The sequence below is a fragment of the Pseudophryne corroboree genome, chromosome 9 (genome assembly GCF_028390025.1).
Source record: "Pseudophryne corroboree isolate aPseCor3 chromosome 9, aPseCor3.hap2, whole genome shotgun sequence".
In the NCBI taxonomy this organism is placed as follows: domain Eukaryota; kingdom Metazoa; phylum Chordata; class Amphibia; order Anura; family Myobatrachidae; genus Pseudophryne; species Pseudophryne corroboree.
In genome coordinates, this window is record NC_086452.1 from 268,184,680 (window position 1) to 268,202,414 (window position 17,735).

The following is a 17,735-nucleotide window of genomic DNA, read 5'->3' on the forward strand; positions in this document are numbered from 1 at the left end:
ATGATGAATGTGTCAGTTACTTAAACTAGCATTTCCACGTATATAATGGACCCATTAGTGATAATCAATTGGCCCCTCTATGAAGATAAACATCTTCCTACAGTATATGCTCATTGAGATTTGGACCCAATTTGCATTTAAGTGCAAAGATAAAATTGCAATTTGCTACCTATATGATCTGATCACATATATGAGATGCAAACAACTATGAATAGGTAGCAAATGCATCTCCCTCTCCTTGCAAATAAGAAGAAGAGGTGCACCAGCATTATGATTGGAGTTACAGTATGGCTTCAAAAGATGGGCAAAAAAGTACACAACTCATACAGATTACAGTAAATGGGTGAAAAGTATAGATACTGATTAACCAAGTCATATGAAACTAAAAATGGAATAAGAATTAATTTTTATTTTACGTCTGCACTAATTAATATTAACAATCTTTCCCTTCTCAAGCACAGTAGAGACATGCTTTATAATTTAAAAATACTAGTGTTCACTACATGTAATCCTGCTATTAAATGATAGTCGCAGCAGCTATACTATATTTGTATAAATGTTAGCGTCTTAGACACTTTTTGTGAATTATATAAGGCCAGTTGCACCAGGGGTTGACTACCTACAAATCAAACTCTCCATACAAGCACACCTGCATCTGCTAGTTGGACATCTTGTGATGGATTTAACATCATGACTACTTTAGTGTTCTTTGGCCATGGCTACACATCCTCTCCATCCTCCATCCTGGCTCTCTTGGTGCAGGGAGCGGAAAGTGTAAAATGAGTCCGAGTGGCCATCACAAAATTTGTGCATCATGAATTGACTCGCACTCTATACGCAAGATGTGGTAGAAAAAGCCACAACATGTGCTTACATCCAACGTCGACTAAGGTTCGTAATGCATATTGATAGTGTATACCAGAGATTTTCAACCTTTTACAAATCGCGGCACACTGAACAAGATTTAAATATTGCCAAGGCACACTCAAATATAATGGTGATGCATTGTGCAGTTGCATGTCCTAGGATGTCATGTCTCAGCTTCTCCATAGGTTACGCCTGAGCCACAACTGAGAAAGCCAGAAGAGCCCAACACTGTGGCAGTGCTTCTATGGCTGCACACCTGGAGACTGCTCAGGGCACACTAGTGTGCCACGGCACAGTGGTTGAAAAACACTGGTGTATACAAATACTTGAAACATACTGAAAATGAATGGTATAATTCATAGTTTAGACACACATGATTTTTTTTCCCCTTAAACATTCCCTTTGTGATTCATTCTCTATGGACCATGTGTGTGTCCTTCTAACTTTTAAAAAGGCTGCCCCTTACTATTAATCACCGTGATAAAATAATACCCCAAAATGACTTAGTTACCCCAAACTATTCTACATGCCACTGATACTCCCACTTGCTTAAAAATGTCCCAGTATAATTTGTTACACAATCCAGAGGCCGCAGTGCCCTCTCTGCATTGTGCGGATTAGGTAACTTGATAAAAAAGCTGACTGCCAGTGCTTCTATCATGTTATGCTTTATGTAGCCATAGAGATAGAGATCACACGTTACCTATAATTACAATTGTATACATATTGTATGAGCTGTTGTACTGTCTAGCCATTTGTCAACCACATGCTACTATAAATGGCTGTGGCTTCTTATCCCTGAACTGTTATTTTAAAATGGCTGATGAGACATGGCTTCTGTGCTCTCAGAAGACAATCATAGTTGTGTGACCCAAAGAGTGTGCCAGGAACTGTTTCTGGTACCATGATCACCAGCTGATGTCAACATCAAAATGACTGCCCCAACAGAGAGAGTCTTAGGAAAAGTGCTTATACAGGTCTCTCTGGCCTGTTCATGCTATTCGATTCATGTGTACTGAATTTAATACAAGCTGCTCTGTCAAATCTAGTTTAAAATTAATGCTCTAATGCCAGTAAATGTGGTCAATGGCAAAGGAAACTAGTTTCCCCAAAATAAAAAGACCAAAACCTGAATATAACCAAAAATGAAAAAAAAATAAAAAACATGCAATTTGTATTTTTCCTTTAAATTTAAAATAAACTTCACTTAATGGATCACATTTTTTTTAAAATATTTAAATTTTATTGGAGTAAATAACATACAAAGAAAATGCATGAACTTGCACTATTTTCCCACCAAAATATATCAAATCTTCTAAAAATCTACCAGGTCATGACATTTTTAATTAATCTAATATTTTGTTATATTTTACTATTGAGCAAGAATAAGCTTGCAAATAAAAGAAGTAACTGTAAATTATTTTTGTGCCAAAGTGGCGTGGCTAATAATACATTTGCAGTAGTTAAAAGTAGATAAAATATTAATTTAACAATCAAATTATAAAAAATATTGTTTTTGAATAAATAAAATAAAATATATGATATTAATTTACTGGTATAACACTGGTCATCCATGTTTTCAGTATTGCATTTGAGGTAACTGACTAATTACAATGCTATTTTATGAAGTGGGATTCTTCTGGGAAATTCCTTGGAGCCATGGAATTTTTGTGTTTCCATTCAGACATCCTTCTATTTTATGCAAATGAGCTGACTAAACGTCTCTTGCAGGCAGTGTATAAAAGAGGCATAGATTCGGGAGTTACAGAAGCTTGCTGCAAGCATTACAGGATAAACCTTCTCTGCTGAAAGACTTATTGTTGACAGAAGATTATTTCAACATAATAGTGAGTATTTTTGTTTTTTTGCTTTAAAAACAGTACTTTGAAATTAGTTTTAACTCAATACAAAATTTGGATATTCTGATATATTGAAATATTTCTTACTTCTGAAAAGTTGATAACTGGGAATTTATATATATATATATATATATATATATATATATAGAGAGAGAGAGAGAGAGAGAGAGATACATATATTTATACAGATAGATAGACAGACACACGCACACGCACCTACACGCTTTCTAAGTTGAATACCTTGAATACCGTGTTGTTTAACTGTAATCCTTGAGACTGACAAATTGACATTAAATATAATTAAATCCTATGTATTTTATATGTAGTATATATAATAAACTATTTTTTTTTAAAGTTATTAAAATACAACTTTTATCTTACCATTAAGGTTAAAATTATCTTTACCTAGCTAGCTTATTACATTTTCAGGCAAATTAATGGACTTGCAATTCCCTGACTGAAAGCAGGGAAAAGCACATAAAAACTGATATATATGTGCACTCCATAAGGGTGGTCTTCAGTATGCCAACTGACGGGATCCCGGTGCACAGTATACCGGCGCTGGAATCCCGACAGCCGGCATGCCGACACTTATTCTCCCTCATGGGGGTCCACGACCCACCTGGAGGGAGAATAAAATAGCGTGGTGCGCGTAGCGTGGCGAGCGCAGCGAGCCCGCAAGGGGCTCATTTGCGCTCGCCACATTGTCGGTAAGCCGGCAGTCGGGCTCCCGGGCCGGTATGCTGGTCGCCGGGAGCCCGGCCGCCGGCATACCATACTGAACCCCTCCATAAATATTCTCATTATGACTTACAGTATAGTACAGAAAGATTATGTGTTTATGTATATTATAGGTGAGAATCATAAATTATATTTTTGTTTTCACTAAAGTTTAAAAATAAATGCATAATAAATGGAGTTGAAATGCATACTACAGCAAGAAAATACAAAAAGCATCTGACAATAAAATGATTAATTTTGTTACAGGACTTTCATCATTATTGCTACAGACTTCATTATCCAAAAGAGTATGATGGCGTATTTGCTTTATTTCTTCTTAATTAGCTGTGGTAAGTGAATAGTTTTCCCCATCTTTTTCTTAGATATCAAATATATTTAATAAGAAATGATTGTTTATATGCTTGTTATCAAATTTGCATAGGTTTACTGATTTGATAAAATTTCCAATTTTAGTAATAGTAAAATACAGTAAGCTAATGATCTTTGCTATGTTTAAAATTGCATTTTTAATCAGCATGTAAACTATATCTATTGAATATAATTGCCTTTCTGCCAAAATTTGTGTGATACAAAACATTGAAACACAGGGGGAAGGGGTATTTAATTAGTGGCAATGGCAGCGATGTGACATTAGTCCGATGGATTCTCTAGCATCTTGCAACCATCAACATTGTAGATTCTTCCTAGAACCCCATAGTGGTACGCAAGAAAATCTGCATTGTTGTTATACCATAATTATCGTTGATGTGTGCAGATACGTACCTCAACCGCACATTGCTGATAATTGCATGCCACCCATAAAGTTTTATTGACACACAATTTGGCATATGGTTCTTAATTAGATGCACTGCAGATCATTTTCTGTAACAATCAATAAATATATTAGTGTGAAAATAACAAACCATTGCTGTATGATAGTAATACATTAGCATGTCTTCATTGCAGGCATTTCACTCTTTTCTTGTGTACATGGCTGGACCTACCACCACTCATCCTATACCATGACATATAATGATGCTCAAGATTATTGTAGAAAAGACTACACTGATATGGTAGCAATTCAGAACCGAAAAGAAAATGACTATCTCAATGACATACTGAATTTTACTCAAACATATTACTGGATTGGCATTCGAAAAAACAATATCACTGGCCAGTGGTTCTGGGTTGGCACTAAGAAGGTGCTAACAGATGAAGCTAAAAACTGGGCCACCAATGAGCCCAACAACAAAAGCCAGAAGAAAAATGAGGACTGTGTTGAAATGTATGTCAAAAGGAAAACTGATGCAGGAAAATGGAATGATGAACCCTGCAATAAGAAAAAAGTTGCTTTGTGTTACAAAGGTATGAGACTAATGCCATGGTCATTAATTATGTTTTCATAGCTTGTGCCAGCTTTTCATTGGATGTTACACTTTGTGCCACTAAATACTAACCCATGTGTAGTAATCAAAGCATTTAGTACTAGTTAAAACTGATATATACAATGTTTTGTGCAACAAAAATTTATGTGTTTGCTACTCAAGTGCCAATTTGCATTCTACGTGTACAGTCTATTATTCAAAATATCTCTTATAAAGGCAAAAGTGTATGTGCATATTATATATATATATATATATATATATATATATAAATAATATATATATATCTCCTTGATCCTGATGAAAATGTAAGATGTTAAATTGAAACGTTGACTAATAACACTGATTCAGTGTCTTTATTGATGCAAAATCTACGAGTGCCACCTACATCCATCTGTATATATATATATATATATATATATATATATATATATACAGTATATATATAAACAAACAGTCCGGCACTCGATAAGTTTTAACTTAATATTACCCCGGATGTCCTGGTCCAATGTGGCACACCTACCAATTTAAAGAGGGAGGGAGAGGGTGGCACTCAGAGGATTTGTTAGAAAAAGTTATATATTAAAAAAAATACAGAGTTCATTGCACCAACATTACGGTGCCCATCGGACCGTGTTCAGGATGCATCGCAACCTGTAGGGTGCAGCTCGATGATGTTATCAATGGGCATCAACCTTACATCTCCGCCCCCGTGGCTGGTCATGCTGACTGGTTAGAGTACATGTCCTCAGGGGTATAAGATAAGATTTTGTACACTGTGTATTCACTTATTCTTAAAAAAGGGAATTCATTCTCCAAAACATTTCAAATGCACAATAAACTGTACTATTTTAAAATAAGCCCTAGAGTGCCGTGCGTTGACCCACCTTGCAAGGTTTGATCATCACAGTTATATACATATCTACATACAGAGAGAATAAATGTTTGCATATAAACTAAACATTACCACAGTTTTCAGTATTGTTTTGGTCTGATTTAAGTGCTATATTTCTATTTATTTGCAGCTTCTTGCCACGCTTCTTCTTGCAATAATCATGGGGAATGCGTAGAAACCATTAATGATTATACTTGCAACTGTTCTGAGGGATTTTATGGAGCAAACTGCGAGCATGGTAATTATATTGTCAACAGTGTTACAACCCCATCCCCAAGGCTACAGTGTTATATACAGTACTTGCATTTTTTCAATGTAAGGAAGAACATCTTAATGTAGAACTTTGTATTAAATGTATCTTTTTATTTTTCAGTTGTCACTTGTCCAGCAGTGAATGACATTGACAATGGATCAGTTGTGTGTACTCATGTTAATGGAGACTTTACCTATCAGTCAAGCTGTCATTTTGCCTGTTTGGATGGACATGTGTTGGTTGGCTCAGAAAGTGCACAGTGTACTGGAAAAGGAGATTGGGGATTCCAGATCCCACATTGTAAAGGTATGTACAAGGATTGCTTTTACAATTTTTTTCATAGGTTTTTAAGTCACTACTGAACAATTTTATTGTAGTGCTGTGTATTAGTCAACTGATTGTAATATGAAAATATCCATAATAATAATTTATTTATTTTTTATATTTTATGCAACTTTTTTTTCTAGAAGAGGAAAATGAACTCTAACAATTACACTATGTCTTCTTTTTGTTCAGCTATTCGGTGTGAGCATCCATCAGAACTAGAAAATGGCGTAATTGACTGTTCTAATACTGGGGAAATGCTACCAGATAAGTCCACATGCAGTTTCAGCTGTAATGAAGGCTTCACCTTGGCTGGGTCTCCTTCAGTAATTTGTGTGACTCCTGGCCAGTGGACAGAAGAATTCCCAAAATGTGATGGTAAGAAGAACTGCTGGTGCTCACTATTTCTAGCACTCCACTGACATGATGGATGCCAGCCTAATATGCTGTATCAGACCCTGTTTATCTAAACTTCTGAAACTGAGAAATATGTTCTTCTCATACCTTTTTAGCTATTCAGTGTGAGCATCCCGAGAAACCAAACAATGGAGCAATGAACTGTTCTAGCAATGGGGAAATGCTGACACATAAATCCACATGCAATTTCAGCTGTGATGAAGGTTATGCCATGGTGGGATCTCCTTCAACACTTTGTAGTACTTCTGGTCACTGGACAGAAAAATCTCCAATATGTAAAGGTAAGGACAAATGTGAATGAGTAATAATTTCAGCACACTAGTTATTCAGATTGCATGTTACCTATGGTTTTATTTATTTCCTTCAGCTGAATTTGTTTTCACTTTTGGTACAAGCATGCATGTAAACATAGATAAAATTCAAATAGCTTGTTTATCTGTAATGATAGTATCATTGCTGTCCTGAGGTGCCATATTATATGTAGCATATTACTACATACTATTTTTAGTTTGGTATTCAAGGATATCAAACTATGCCCCCAAAAGTGCTTGGGCTGGTAATGTATGTTAAAATTGGTTGTTGGTGATAGTAATAATAGGCAGTGGCACATTTCCTACTAGGCAGAGAGGCATCTGCATAGGGGCTTCACTTGCTTGGGGCGCCACATTATGCCACCAACACCAGAGCTCTGGTAGGCCACTTGCCTATTGAAGCTGGCCGAAGACTGGGTGATTACTTTTTTTTTATGAAGCAGACTAACACTTTCTGCTATAGTGCACGCTGAGTCATCATTTGAGGGAAAAGTCAGCAAGCAGTTACAAGCACACAATGGGGCTAATTCAGACCTGATCGCTGCTGTGTGTTTTCACACAGTGGGTGATCAGGTCTGGACTGAGCATGCGCTGCAGTGCGCATGTGCATGCTAGAGATGCTATCGGCATCTCAGCCCAGCGATTGTCTCTGCCTGATTGACAGGCAGAGGCATTTGCTGGGCGGTAGGGGGCAGTCCGGCGTCATTTGGCCGCCATTTAGGGGGTGCAGTCCGGGTGGGGGCAGCCAGCGGTGGCTGCGTGATATCACATGCGACCCGGGATGCGACAAGTAGCTCCCTGCCAGCGCACAGGAGCTGCGCATGTAGGGAGCTACTTGTCAAGTACAAAAGCATCGCCGCTGTGCAATGCTTTTATACTTGTGTGCAGGGGGAGTAGGGCCTGACATGCAGACTAGCCCCGTGCTGGGTGTCCCACCGCATGTCAGAGTAAATATATAGCACATCTACGATCAACTCTAAATTACCCCCAATGTGCGGGAACAGCCCTACGAGAGCTGTCACCTAAGGACTATCTGCGTATGTGACTGGCAATCTCCTGTCTAGCCAACACCTCCCACACGAGGGGTACCAGTCACACTTGCTGTTTATTCATTTGCTCCACAACAGCTTGTGTTTCACCTCCCAGGCAGCAAAAAACAATCACATTAAATGAATAATGAAAATAATAAAATTGTGGGGGTGGATAGCCGATCAGTAATGCTGTACCTGTGCCTGACCCCTAAATTTACCCCTGATAATAGGTCCACATATTCTACAGAGCAAAAGTTTGATGTTTTGAAATTAATAGTCTTCTGTTTAAAATTCAATCTACTGTATGTAGTTATTTTCTGATTACATCTGTACTTTTTGTCCGCAGCTATTAAATGCAAGCGCCCAGAGGAACCACTGAATGGAACTATGAGCTGCGCAAGTTCTGGGGATATGCTAGTACATAGATCCATCTGTAATTTCAACTGTGCAGAAGGATTCAGACTGATTGGGTCGTCTTCAATTCTCTGTGCTGCTCCTGGTCAGTGGACAGGAGAAATCCCAAAATGTGAAGGTATGAAAAGCCTTTTACTATATAATTTGTAAATAATGTAGTTATTTTATTTGATCCAGAAATGTGATTCCTATATGACATATCTAAAATATGTTTAACATTTTTCATGTTTGGATATTATGGTAAAATGTATCTATAATAATAATTATATATTTGTAACATAAATGATTTATATTTTATGATGACAATTATTTTCTACTAACATTTACATTCTGGCTTAGCTGTGCAGTGCGCTTCCTTGGTTACTCCTGAGAATGGTGTGATGGAATGCCAGGATGGGTCACGCTACAACGCCACATGTGCATTTTCCTGTGGAGAAGGCTTTGAGATGGTCGGCTCATGCAAACTCCAATGTTTGCTTTCTGGAGAGTGGACATCTTCAGTGCCCATATGTCAAGGTAAAACTGCTGGCCACTGTGTTATAGATATGTGCACATTTAACATCATATTTGGCCCCTGAAAGTGCCCCCTGAGGCATATTTGATATCACATGATTAATTAGTTCTTTAACCCATATTTTTACCGTAATTCCAGCTATTCAGTGTGCTGCTGTGATTGCTCCTGAGAACGGTCAGATGGAATGTCAAGATGCATCCAACTACAACTCACAGTGTTCATTTAGCTGCTTGGAAGGCTTCAGATTGATTGGCTCATCAGTGGTCACATGTTTATCTTCTGGAAAATGGAATGCAGCGGTTCCCAAATGTGAAGGTAAATGTTGTCACATGTATGACTTATAATTCTACACTGTGCATACTGTTAAGCAGAAGCATGGTGAAATAACACTGTAAACTCTTTACTGGTTAATACTTTTTCCAAAAAATGTTCAGAAATTGTAAGGTATTTTTATGACTGAATTAGGTCAAGAATATCTATTTAAATTTATCCAACACAATTTAAAAAAATCAAAACATTTTACTCAAACACAGTACACCATGAAAATAGCATTTTTTTATGCTATACTTTGTATATATTGAACTGTTTAGTTTTAAACTATTTAGGATCATAGGCAATCCCTAATTGAAGGCCTTGAATAAATATTATTGATTTATATGGGATCACCGTAATCAAAATAATTCATGAAATTAGCTTTTATATTAATACAGATACCAACAAATATAAATTTTCTAATATATAAAAAAAATGATAAATATCGATTATCAGAAAAACAGGGAATACCAGGGCTCTGCTTTTGTTATATGTCCTGGCAGCTGCTCCTTTCTGCAGCCACTGGGAGGGAGGTGCCGCTGGACTGCCCGGTCACTGTGATCAGCAGCGATCGTCAGGCAAACATTGGAGATCCAAGGGTGCAGGAGGGCTGGGAGGTCCCTCTGGATTTGGCAGCTGGTGGAAAATTATCTTTCAGCAGCCGCCCAGTGGGCATTTCTGACTGGTCACATCAGATGCGACCACGCCAGGCAAGTGGTCGAAAGGGTGGTATACTGTACACTTCCTTGAGTTAAAAGTAGATCCTGCTTTTGACAAAGATCAACCTTGAATAAGTTTAAAAGGGGGGAGTTTCATGTCCTGAGTAGATTGTATATGAGCTGGTATCTTCCAGCCATGAGTACCTTGCTTAAGGTTGCAGGGACTAGTGGGCAACAGGATGCTCAGAGTCTACTACGCTTGGCCGGCTGTCGGGATCCTGGCAGCCAGCATACCGGCGCCGGGATCCCGACCACCGGAATGCCAGCAGCGGGGCAAGTGCGAAAGAGCCCCTTGCGGGCACGATGGCGCGCGTATTCTCCCTCCAAGGGTGTCGTGGACACCCCAAGAAGTAAAACAGTTGTCGGTATCCTGGTGGTCGGGATCCCGGCGCCGGCTTGCTGAGTGCCGGAATCCCGACAGCCGGGATATTGAGTGCCACCCGCTCATTATGATGCTCTCTATTATACATTATAATAGAAATATATGTTATGACAACAATGAACTTCTAGTAACATTTACATTCTGGCTTAGCTGTGCAGTGCGCTTCCTTGGTTACTCCTGAGAATGGTGTGATGGATTGCCAGGATGGATCACGCTACAATGCCATGTGTACATTTTCATGTGGAGAAGGCTTTGAGATGGTCGGCTCATCCAAACTCCAATGTTTGCTTTCTGGAGAGTGGACCTCTTCAGTGCCCAAATGTCAAGGTAAAACTGATGGCTGCCTGTACTTTGTTAGAGCTGTCACAGATCTTTGCATATTTAATATCAAATTTGTCCCCTGAATGTGCATCCCCCTTCACCCTAGCCATAATTTAAGTGTTTTTACTTTTCATTTTCATTTTTAAAGAACAGTATCCCCACTTTTATAAATATGTATACAGTAATTACTGTAGCTGTACATTTGTATACAAGCAACCTTCTAAAACACAGTGTAAAATAATTAGGATTACTAAACTAAATAAAGTATATCACATGATTAATTAGTTCTTTAACCCATATTTTCACCGTAATTCCAGCTATTCAGTGTGCTGCTGTGATTGCTCCTGAGAACGGTCAGATGGAATGTCAAGATGCATCCAACTACAACTCACAGTGTTCATTTAGCTGCTCGGAAGGTTACAGGTTGATTGGCTCATCAGTGGTCACATGCTTATCTTCTGGAAAATGGAATGTGGCTGTTCCCAAATGTGAAGGTAAATGTTGAATTCATAGATGTATGCTCACAACTGTGATGTTTCATTGTATGCTGTGTACATACTGTAGGCAGATCCGTGGTGGAAATTCCTTTTAACTTCTATTATGGTGTGATATACATATTGGAGTTAACAAATGATCATAGTCAGAGAGCAGTAGGAATTTCTGTATGTTTCCTATCTGTTACTGTGAATTTCTTGTACTTTGTTAGTAAGAAGTACCTATTGCAATCTTTTTCAGTAATGAAATGTGATGTCCTCGTTGCTCCATTCATGGGGAAAATAAATTGCACTCACCCAGTAGGAGAATTTGAATATAGGTCTGTGTGCACAATTGACTGCGAATATGGTCTGTTACTAAATGGAACAAATACTATTAAATGTAATAGTAATGGAAATTGGACTGCAGCACTACCATTTTGCCAAGGTATAGTATGTTAAATCACAATACAGTTTTATAAAGTTTGTCTTCATTGTACTTTTTACTTTGCTACAATAACTTTATCTTTTTATAGTTGTGAAAATGACACATGAGTCAGCAACCTACGTAACAGTTGGAGTTGTTACGACTGGGGCTTCTGTCTTGTCTGCTGTGTCTCTTCTCATCTGGCTTGTAAAGCGTTTACGTAAAACAGGTGAATTATTAAGTTAATAAATATAAGCATAAAGCACATATGGTATACAAAATAAACAAAAGCATTATTAATTTTTATAGAGAAAAACAAATTAAAAAATTACTTTTTCCTAGGCGTTTTACATTATTTAACTATAAGACCACAGGAATATTTAACTGTATTTTCTGTCCTGTAAAAATCACCTTTATAATCACATGGGAAAATGAATAGCAATTGCGGGATGCTCACATGTATGTGTGACTTTTTAGAATTCATAACAAAAATGATGTTACATTTTTTTGTACACACACACACACACACACACACACACACACACACACACACACACACACACACACACACACACACATATATATACAGGTGTTTCGGAGCATTCCAGCTGAAAAGCAGCCGTGTGTGTGTGTGTGTGTGTGTGTGTGTGTGTGTGTGTGTGTGTGTATATATATATATATATATATATATATATATATTTTTATAGCCATGTGTTGTTTGTTTATGCATTTTTCATTATTTTTTTCTTCTTCACATAATGATCTTACTTTATTTCTTTTTTTATAGCAAATAAATTTACTCCCTCAAGGTAAGATGATTTTATCACTCAATTCTGTGTTTGGTGTAAATGTATGTACAATAAAAGATGTGTATTATGGCTTACATTACACTCCTCATTGCAGCAGTTATCAACATCTTGAAGCTACGGGTGTCTATCAAAATACAGAAGATAGCAGTGGCAGTGTGTAAAATATGGTAAGTGAATTTAAGTAGTCAAAATAAGTAAAGCATATTAAGAGCTCATTCAAACAAGTGCTTAATTGACATTTCCAAATTACAGTGCATCTTGTAAATGATACCCAGCCATGTCTAAATCACAACGAACAATGGACAAAACAGTAGTGCCCAAAATGGAATTAGCAGTGACCAAATCATGTAGTGAGTGGATGTTTTCTCCTGGTGTCCTAACTGAGCCCCTATAAAAAGTATCAAGGATCCAGTGGTAACAGATCCATCAATTTATAAAAAATAGTATCAAAAATAGTCAGTAAAAAAAAAATCTTTGTTTAATATATGCTGTAGTGTATACAGTATGGAAAACTGTGTAGAAAATAAATATTATACTTCCTCTCTTTCTCACTGCAACTGCAGTGAGCCATAAATAGAATTAGATCTGGGATCACAACACAGTCATCCTTAATAAATACAAAATCTTTGTAAAATCCAAATATGGGGAAAATTTATTTTTTAAACCAGAGTAGTAGGTGGGATTTTTGTTTTAAGGGCCCCATACACTAGGACGATAATGCCCGATTTCATCCGATTTTGGGCATTTGGCCCAATATATCGGATGAACTCTGGCATTTTGGAGGGGTTTCTGATCCTATCTGATGCATGTTCCCGTGAGCATTGGATCAGATCCTCCAGATTGAATGTGCTGCACATTCAATCTGGTCCGGCCCTGCAGGCATGGCTGGGATCGCCCAGGATCGCCCAAGATACATCGTATGCAAAAGGACAGCATCCGATGTATCTTGGGCGATCCTGCCCCCGGGAGACTGCCAGGGTTGACCGCCCGCGACATGTCAGAATCTCTGTCCATAATCTCAAAATACATTAACTAAGACAAAACTCAGGAAGAACATTCAGGGAAACATTTGAATCAAAAGCAATCAGAAAGCATCACAAACATGGACAGTCAGCTATACAAATATAAAAGCACCAAAACTATGCAGAAGCATATAATAAAAGGTAAAATAAAATAAAAAACCATAACTTCAACATGTGTCGTGGAGATAAATCAGTAAAATATTGCAATTTACAATTGAAAAAGCTGCACTGAAGAAAAAAAAATGAGCACACCTCTGACCAAATGCCAAGCCCAAAATGCATTCTGGTCAGTAACTGGCGTGCCTACTTTACACACAGTTGGTACAGTATTTGCACAATTCCCTGCCAATTAATATGGCTTTCCCAAATGTCTCTTTCCCTGCCTCCATGTGTTTGCAATTGTGCAATTACTGCCCTTACTGTACTTGGCCTACGATAGAATGACAATATTTTTCCCATTTTTGTACATCTATGCACAGGTCTAAGTGGCAGACTCATGGAAATCTACATGAGTACACACACATGTGACCACAGGTTACATACTATTTACCGGCGGCATCCCACCCGCCAGAATGCCGGCAGTGGGGCAAGTGCCAAGAGTCCCCTTGCGGGCTCGCCGCGCTGCAGGCTTGGTGGCTTACTGCGCTCGCCACAGGTTCTATTCTCACTTTGAGTGGAAATAGTCCCTGTGCACTGGGATTCCAGATATCGGGATTCCTGCATTAGTATCCTGACTGCTGTGTTCCCAACAGCCAGCAAATTGATTGCATCCTGTGACCACTATGCTGGGCAATGTAAGTCAAGATACACCACACCAACTGGCTTATACTGTTCCTGTGTCAGAGCTCCTCTGTGTTTATGTCTATTAGAATATAATAATACTATAATAAATGGGAATCATGCAAGTATATATATATATTTGGATGAAAAGTTAATACTGCGCCACTTGTGTTTAGTACCAACGGTAAATAGCCATAAATAAATAGTGTAACATTACATATAAAAATACTGACACTCCCTGGGATTTATAGGGCGTCTGCTTACCCCCAAAGAGCAGGGATGGTGGTTCCCTGTAACAAGAATTTAACAACACACAGGGGGGGGGGGGGGGGGGATAAAGCAACCAATGGTGTCTAAAATAGATAAATAAACGATTAATTCTGACAATATAAATCAAAGGTTCTCAAACTCGGTCCTCAGGACCCCACACAGTGCATGTTTTGCAGGTAACCCAGCAGGTGCACAGGTGTATTAATTACTCACTGACACATTTTAAAAGGTCCACAGGTGGAGCTAATTATTTCACTTGCGATTCTGTGAGGAGACCTGCAAATCATGCACTGTGTGTGCCCCCGAGGACCGAGTTTGAGAACCTCTGATATAAATCAATATAAAAAGGTTTACAATTTAATAGCATATAATAAAATTTAGACAAAAACTCTCTTTAAAAAAATGGGATAAAAATACAATCTACACAATAAATATATAAAGTGCCAGTTGCAATAAATAAAAGATTTTGCTTATCTGAGTAGAAGGTCACTACCAAGTTTCCCAACGCGTTTCGTCACACAGACTTCATCAAGGGGTTGTTACACTGCTGCTGTTTTTGTCCTGATGACGGAGTCTTGAGCTCCGAAACGGTCGTTGACATGACATGGAATATAATTCTTTGACCTGCTGCTGTCTCTGAGTTCCGTTCTTTGATTGGACTCCTACATATTGATTGTTCTGGCACCTGAGCACGTTGTCATTTCCTAGGAGTGCCGGCTGCTACTGTACACACATATATATATATATATATATATATATATATAAACAGTTAGTATACTTTACATACCTCATATACTGTATACCATAATATTTTATATATATTTCTTAATGTGATTTGTCTTGTAGGATTCCAAGATTCAACAACTATGAAAATATCGTGCAGAAGGAACACCATCAGTTTATTTGTGATGCAAATATAGACAACCAGGATAAATGGTACTATGACATTTTCCAGCTATAGTATCTGCACCTTACTCATGTTCAGCACCATGAAAGTAAAACAGAAAACGCTGTCTGCAACAGGAGAAGCCTGCTTTATTGACTCTCAGAGAATATTGCTATATGTCTTCTTACAATGGAGTAGCTGCACGTGAACTTAATGGACTGTACAACGTAATGTTTGTAGAGTTATCTATAGAACAAAATGTTGCATATGATGTGCTAGATTTTTATGAAACATTAGCTATTTTACTACAGACAAATGCTCTACATGTTCTCACTTATTCAGTTACTGTAAGTCACTAATAGGAAAATAAGTTACTGTAGACCATTAAAGTCGGGACATTTTGTACAGAGGAGAATTTGCTCATGTTGGATGGTCAGAAATGTATATGTACTATATATACAGTATACAAACAGGTACCTGTTTATAACAGTCTTAGTTTATGTCATCCCTGTGGGATAAAATATACACAGTTTGTGTTATTTATAGTAATTTTTGTATTTATTAGACATTAATGAAAAAAATCAATGAAGTTTACCAACACATTTGTAGCACTATTTAGCAAGAATATGAAATATATTTGTATCAATATGTAAAAACTAATCCAGTATCAAGTAAAGCTGGGTACACACCAGGCGATATGTTGTCTGATTTGGCGGATTGGACTGACATATCGAGCACATCGTCTAGTGTGTACCCACTACTGTATGCTTCTGCGGGTCATCCTGTTGGGCGTGCAGCACTCCCGATGGGGCGAGCAGACAAATGACGGCGCGCATTGGTATTCAGTTGCACGATATATTGCTCAGTGTGTATGGGATGGCCGATCTATTGTTATATCAGCTGCCCCGTCGTCTGGGTACGCACATCGTTAAGTGTGTACCCAGCTTAACAGTGGCCAGTCAGACCTGTTAATGGACTATGGCACATTGAGCTCATTGCAGAAAAATGCAGACAGCCCATACTGTATGTTTAAATAAGTTTTGTAAATTGCACTTAATTGAACATAATTGAATATTTTGATAGTAAAAAATGTTTTATATCTATTTATTATTTTTTATTAAATGTAATACTTCATGTAGAAATGCTTGTTAGCTTTTACTGTACAAGTAATAGTATGATAGAGTGTGTGTTCTGTTGTATATCTGTGTCCTTTTTTGATCCCTTGAAATTGTGCCTAGTGATACAAAATTCACACTGTATTGGAGTGGTTGATTTCCTACTTTTTGAAAATAAGATGTAATATTAATTAATCTAATATTTAAAGTATTTAATTTATTTGTTAAATGTTTTTACTACATTTTGTGGAATACAGTTGCATATTTATAAATATTTTTGTAATAATAATTATTGAAAGTATCCTTATTATAAACATAGCTATTAAAAATTCAGTAGAAAATGTTATAATCATGTTCTCTGGTGATGTCTCTTTATACTTAAACCCCTCTGTTCTTATGGTTCATTATCAAGTTGCTACAGAGTGAGGAAACATTGGGTTCTACACCTACACTGGATCAGACCAGTACAATCAGTCAATGTAAATAATAAAGGAAAGCTGAATTGTTACTGTATATATGATGGGTGTCAATTATAGCTGGGCACAAGACAGGTTTTAAGCATAAACTATGCTTATTCACATTACGCATGCTCAGGGCCAGATTAAGCTTGGTGGGGGCTCTGGGCAATGAAGTTGTGGGGGCCCCCACTACAGTAGATGACAGACCCCTGAGCCCCTCCTTACACACACATACACCCATGCTACACACAACACACACAGACGGTTCGGTGGTGCAGCGGATGCCGGAGTCAGTGCCCCAAAACCCAGGAGCATAGTAGTCTTCCCCCTCCCGGCGGCTCAGCTGTTCATTAACAGCGCCACCAAGGAGGTGTTCCTTGCATAGCATTTCATAGTCTCGTGGGATGCTGCATTGAAATCCCACGAGACTATGAAATGCTATGCAAGGAACAACTCCTCGGTGGCGCTGCTAATGAACAGCTGAGCTGAGCTGCCGGGAGGGGGGAGACTACTACGCTCCCGGGTGTGGGGGCCCTGGGACGACCACCCCTTTCGCCCCTCCCTTAATCCGGCCCTGCGCATGCTCATAAAATAAGTTTTTTGTATATTGCCATGAGTCTGGAGAGGCAGAACAGGGAGAGGAGGAGAGTGTGAAAGTAGGCCAAGTACAGAAAGGGCATGTTCACAAACTGTATTTACTGTCTATTTAGAAATGGACAAAAAGCCCTTGCATAAACACATAATAGAACCTGTATCTAAAATATATAGTATTGT

The 17,735-nt window shown here is 38.1% G+C and overlaps 1 protein-coding gene across 2 annotated transcripts; it reads left to right on the forward strand.

Moving 5' to 3' along the window:
* Positions 1 to 2,634: 2,634 nt before the first annotated feature.
* LOC134957996 (E-selectin-like) lies at positions 2,635 to 16,530 on the forward strand. Of its 2 annotated transcripts, none has more exons than XM_063940289.1 (17): positions 2,635 to 2,714; positions 3,714 to 3,796; positions 4,413 to 4,811; positions 5,854 to 5,961; positions 6,097 to 6,282; positions 6,493 to 6,678; positions 6,813 to 6,998; positions 8,406 to 8,591; positions 8,813 to 8,989; positions 9,126 to 9,302; positions 10,551 to 10,727; positions 11,039 to 11,215; positions 11,457 to 11,642; positions 11,731 to 11,850; positions 12,409 to 12,430; positions 12,525 to 12,597; positions 15,349 to 16,530. In XM_063940289.1, exons 2-16 carry the CDS (start codon positions 3,757 to 3,759, stop codon positions 12,589 to 12,591), a joined length of 2,394 nt encoding a protein of 797 aa, XP_063796359.1. In that variant the 5' UTR covers positions 2,635 to 2,714; positions 3,714 to 3,756; the 3' UTR covers positions 12,592 to 12,597; positions 15,349 to 16,530. The 2 variants fall into 2 exon arrangements, with proteins under 2 accessions (XP_063796359.1, XP_063796360.1); XM_063940290.1 differs by having other exon boundaries at positions 12,528 to 12,597.
* Positions 16,531 to 17,735: the final 1,205 nt, after the last annotated feature.

Coding starts and splice junctions, on each gene's coding strand:
- LOC134957996 (XM_063940289.1), top strand. CDS start 3,757: ATGATGGCGTATTTGCTTTATTTCTTCTTAATTAGCTGTG. Junction 6,999..8,405: donor AAAATCTCCAATATGTAAAG/GTAAGGACAAAT, acceptor TTTTGTCCGCAG/CTATTAAATGCAAGCGCCCA. Junction 12,431..12,524: donor AATAAATTTACTCCCTCAAG/GTAAGATGATTT, acceptor TCCTCATTGCAG/CAGTTATCAACATCTTGAAG.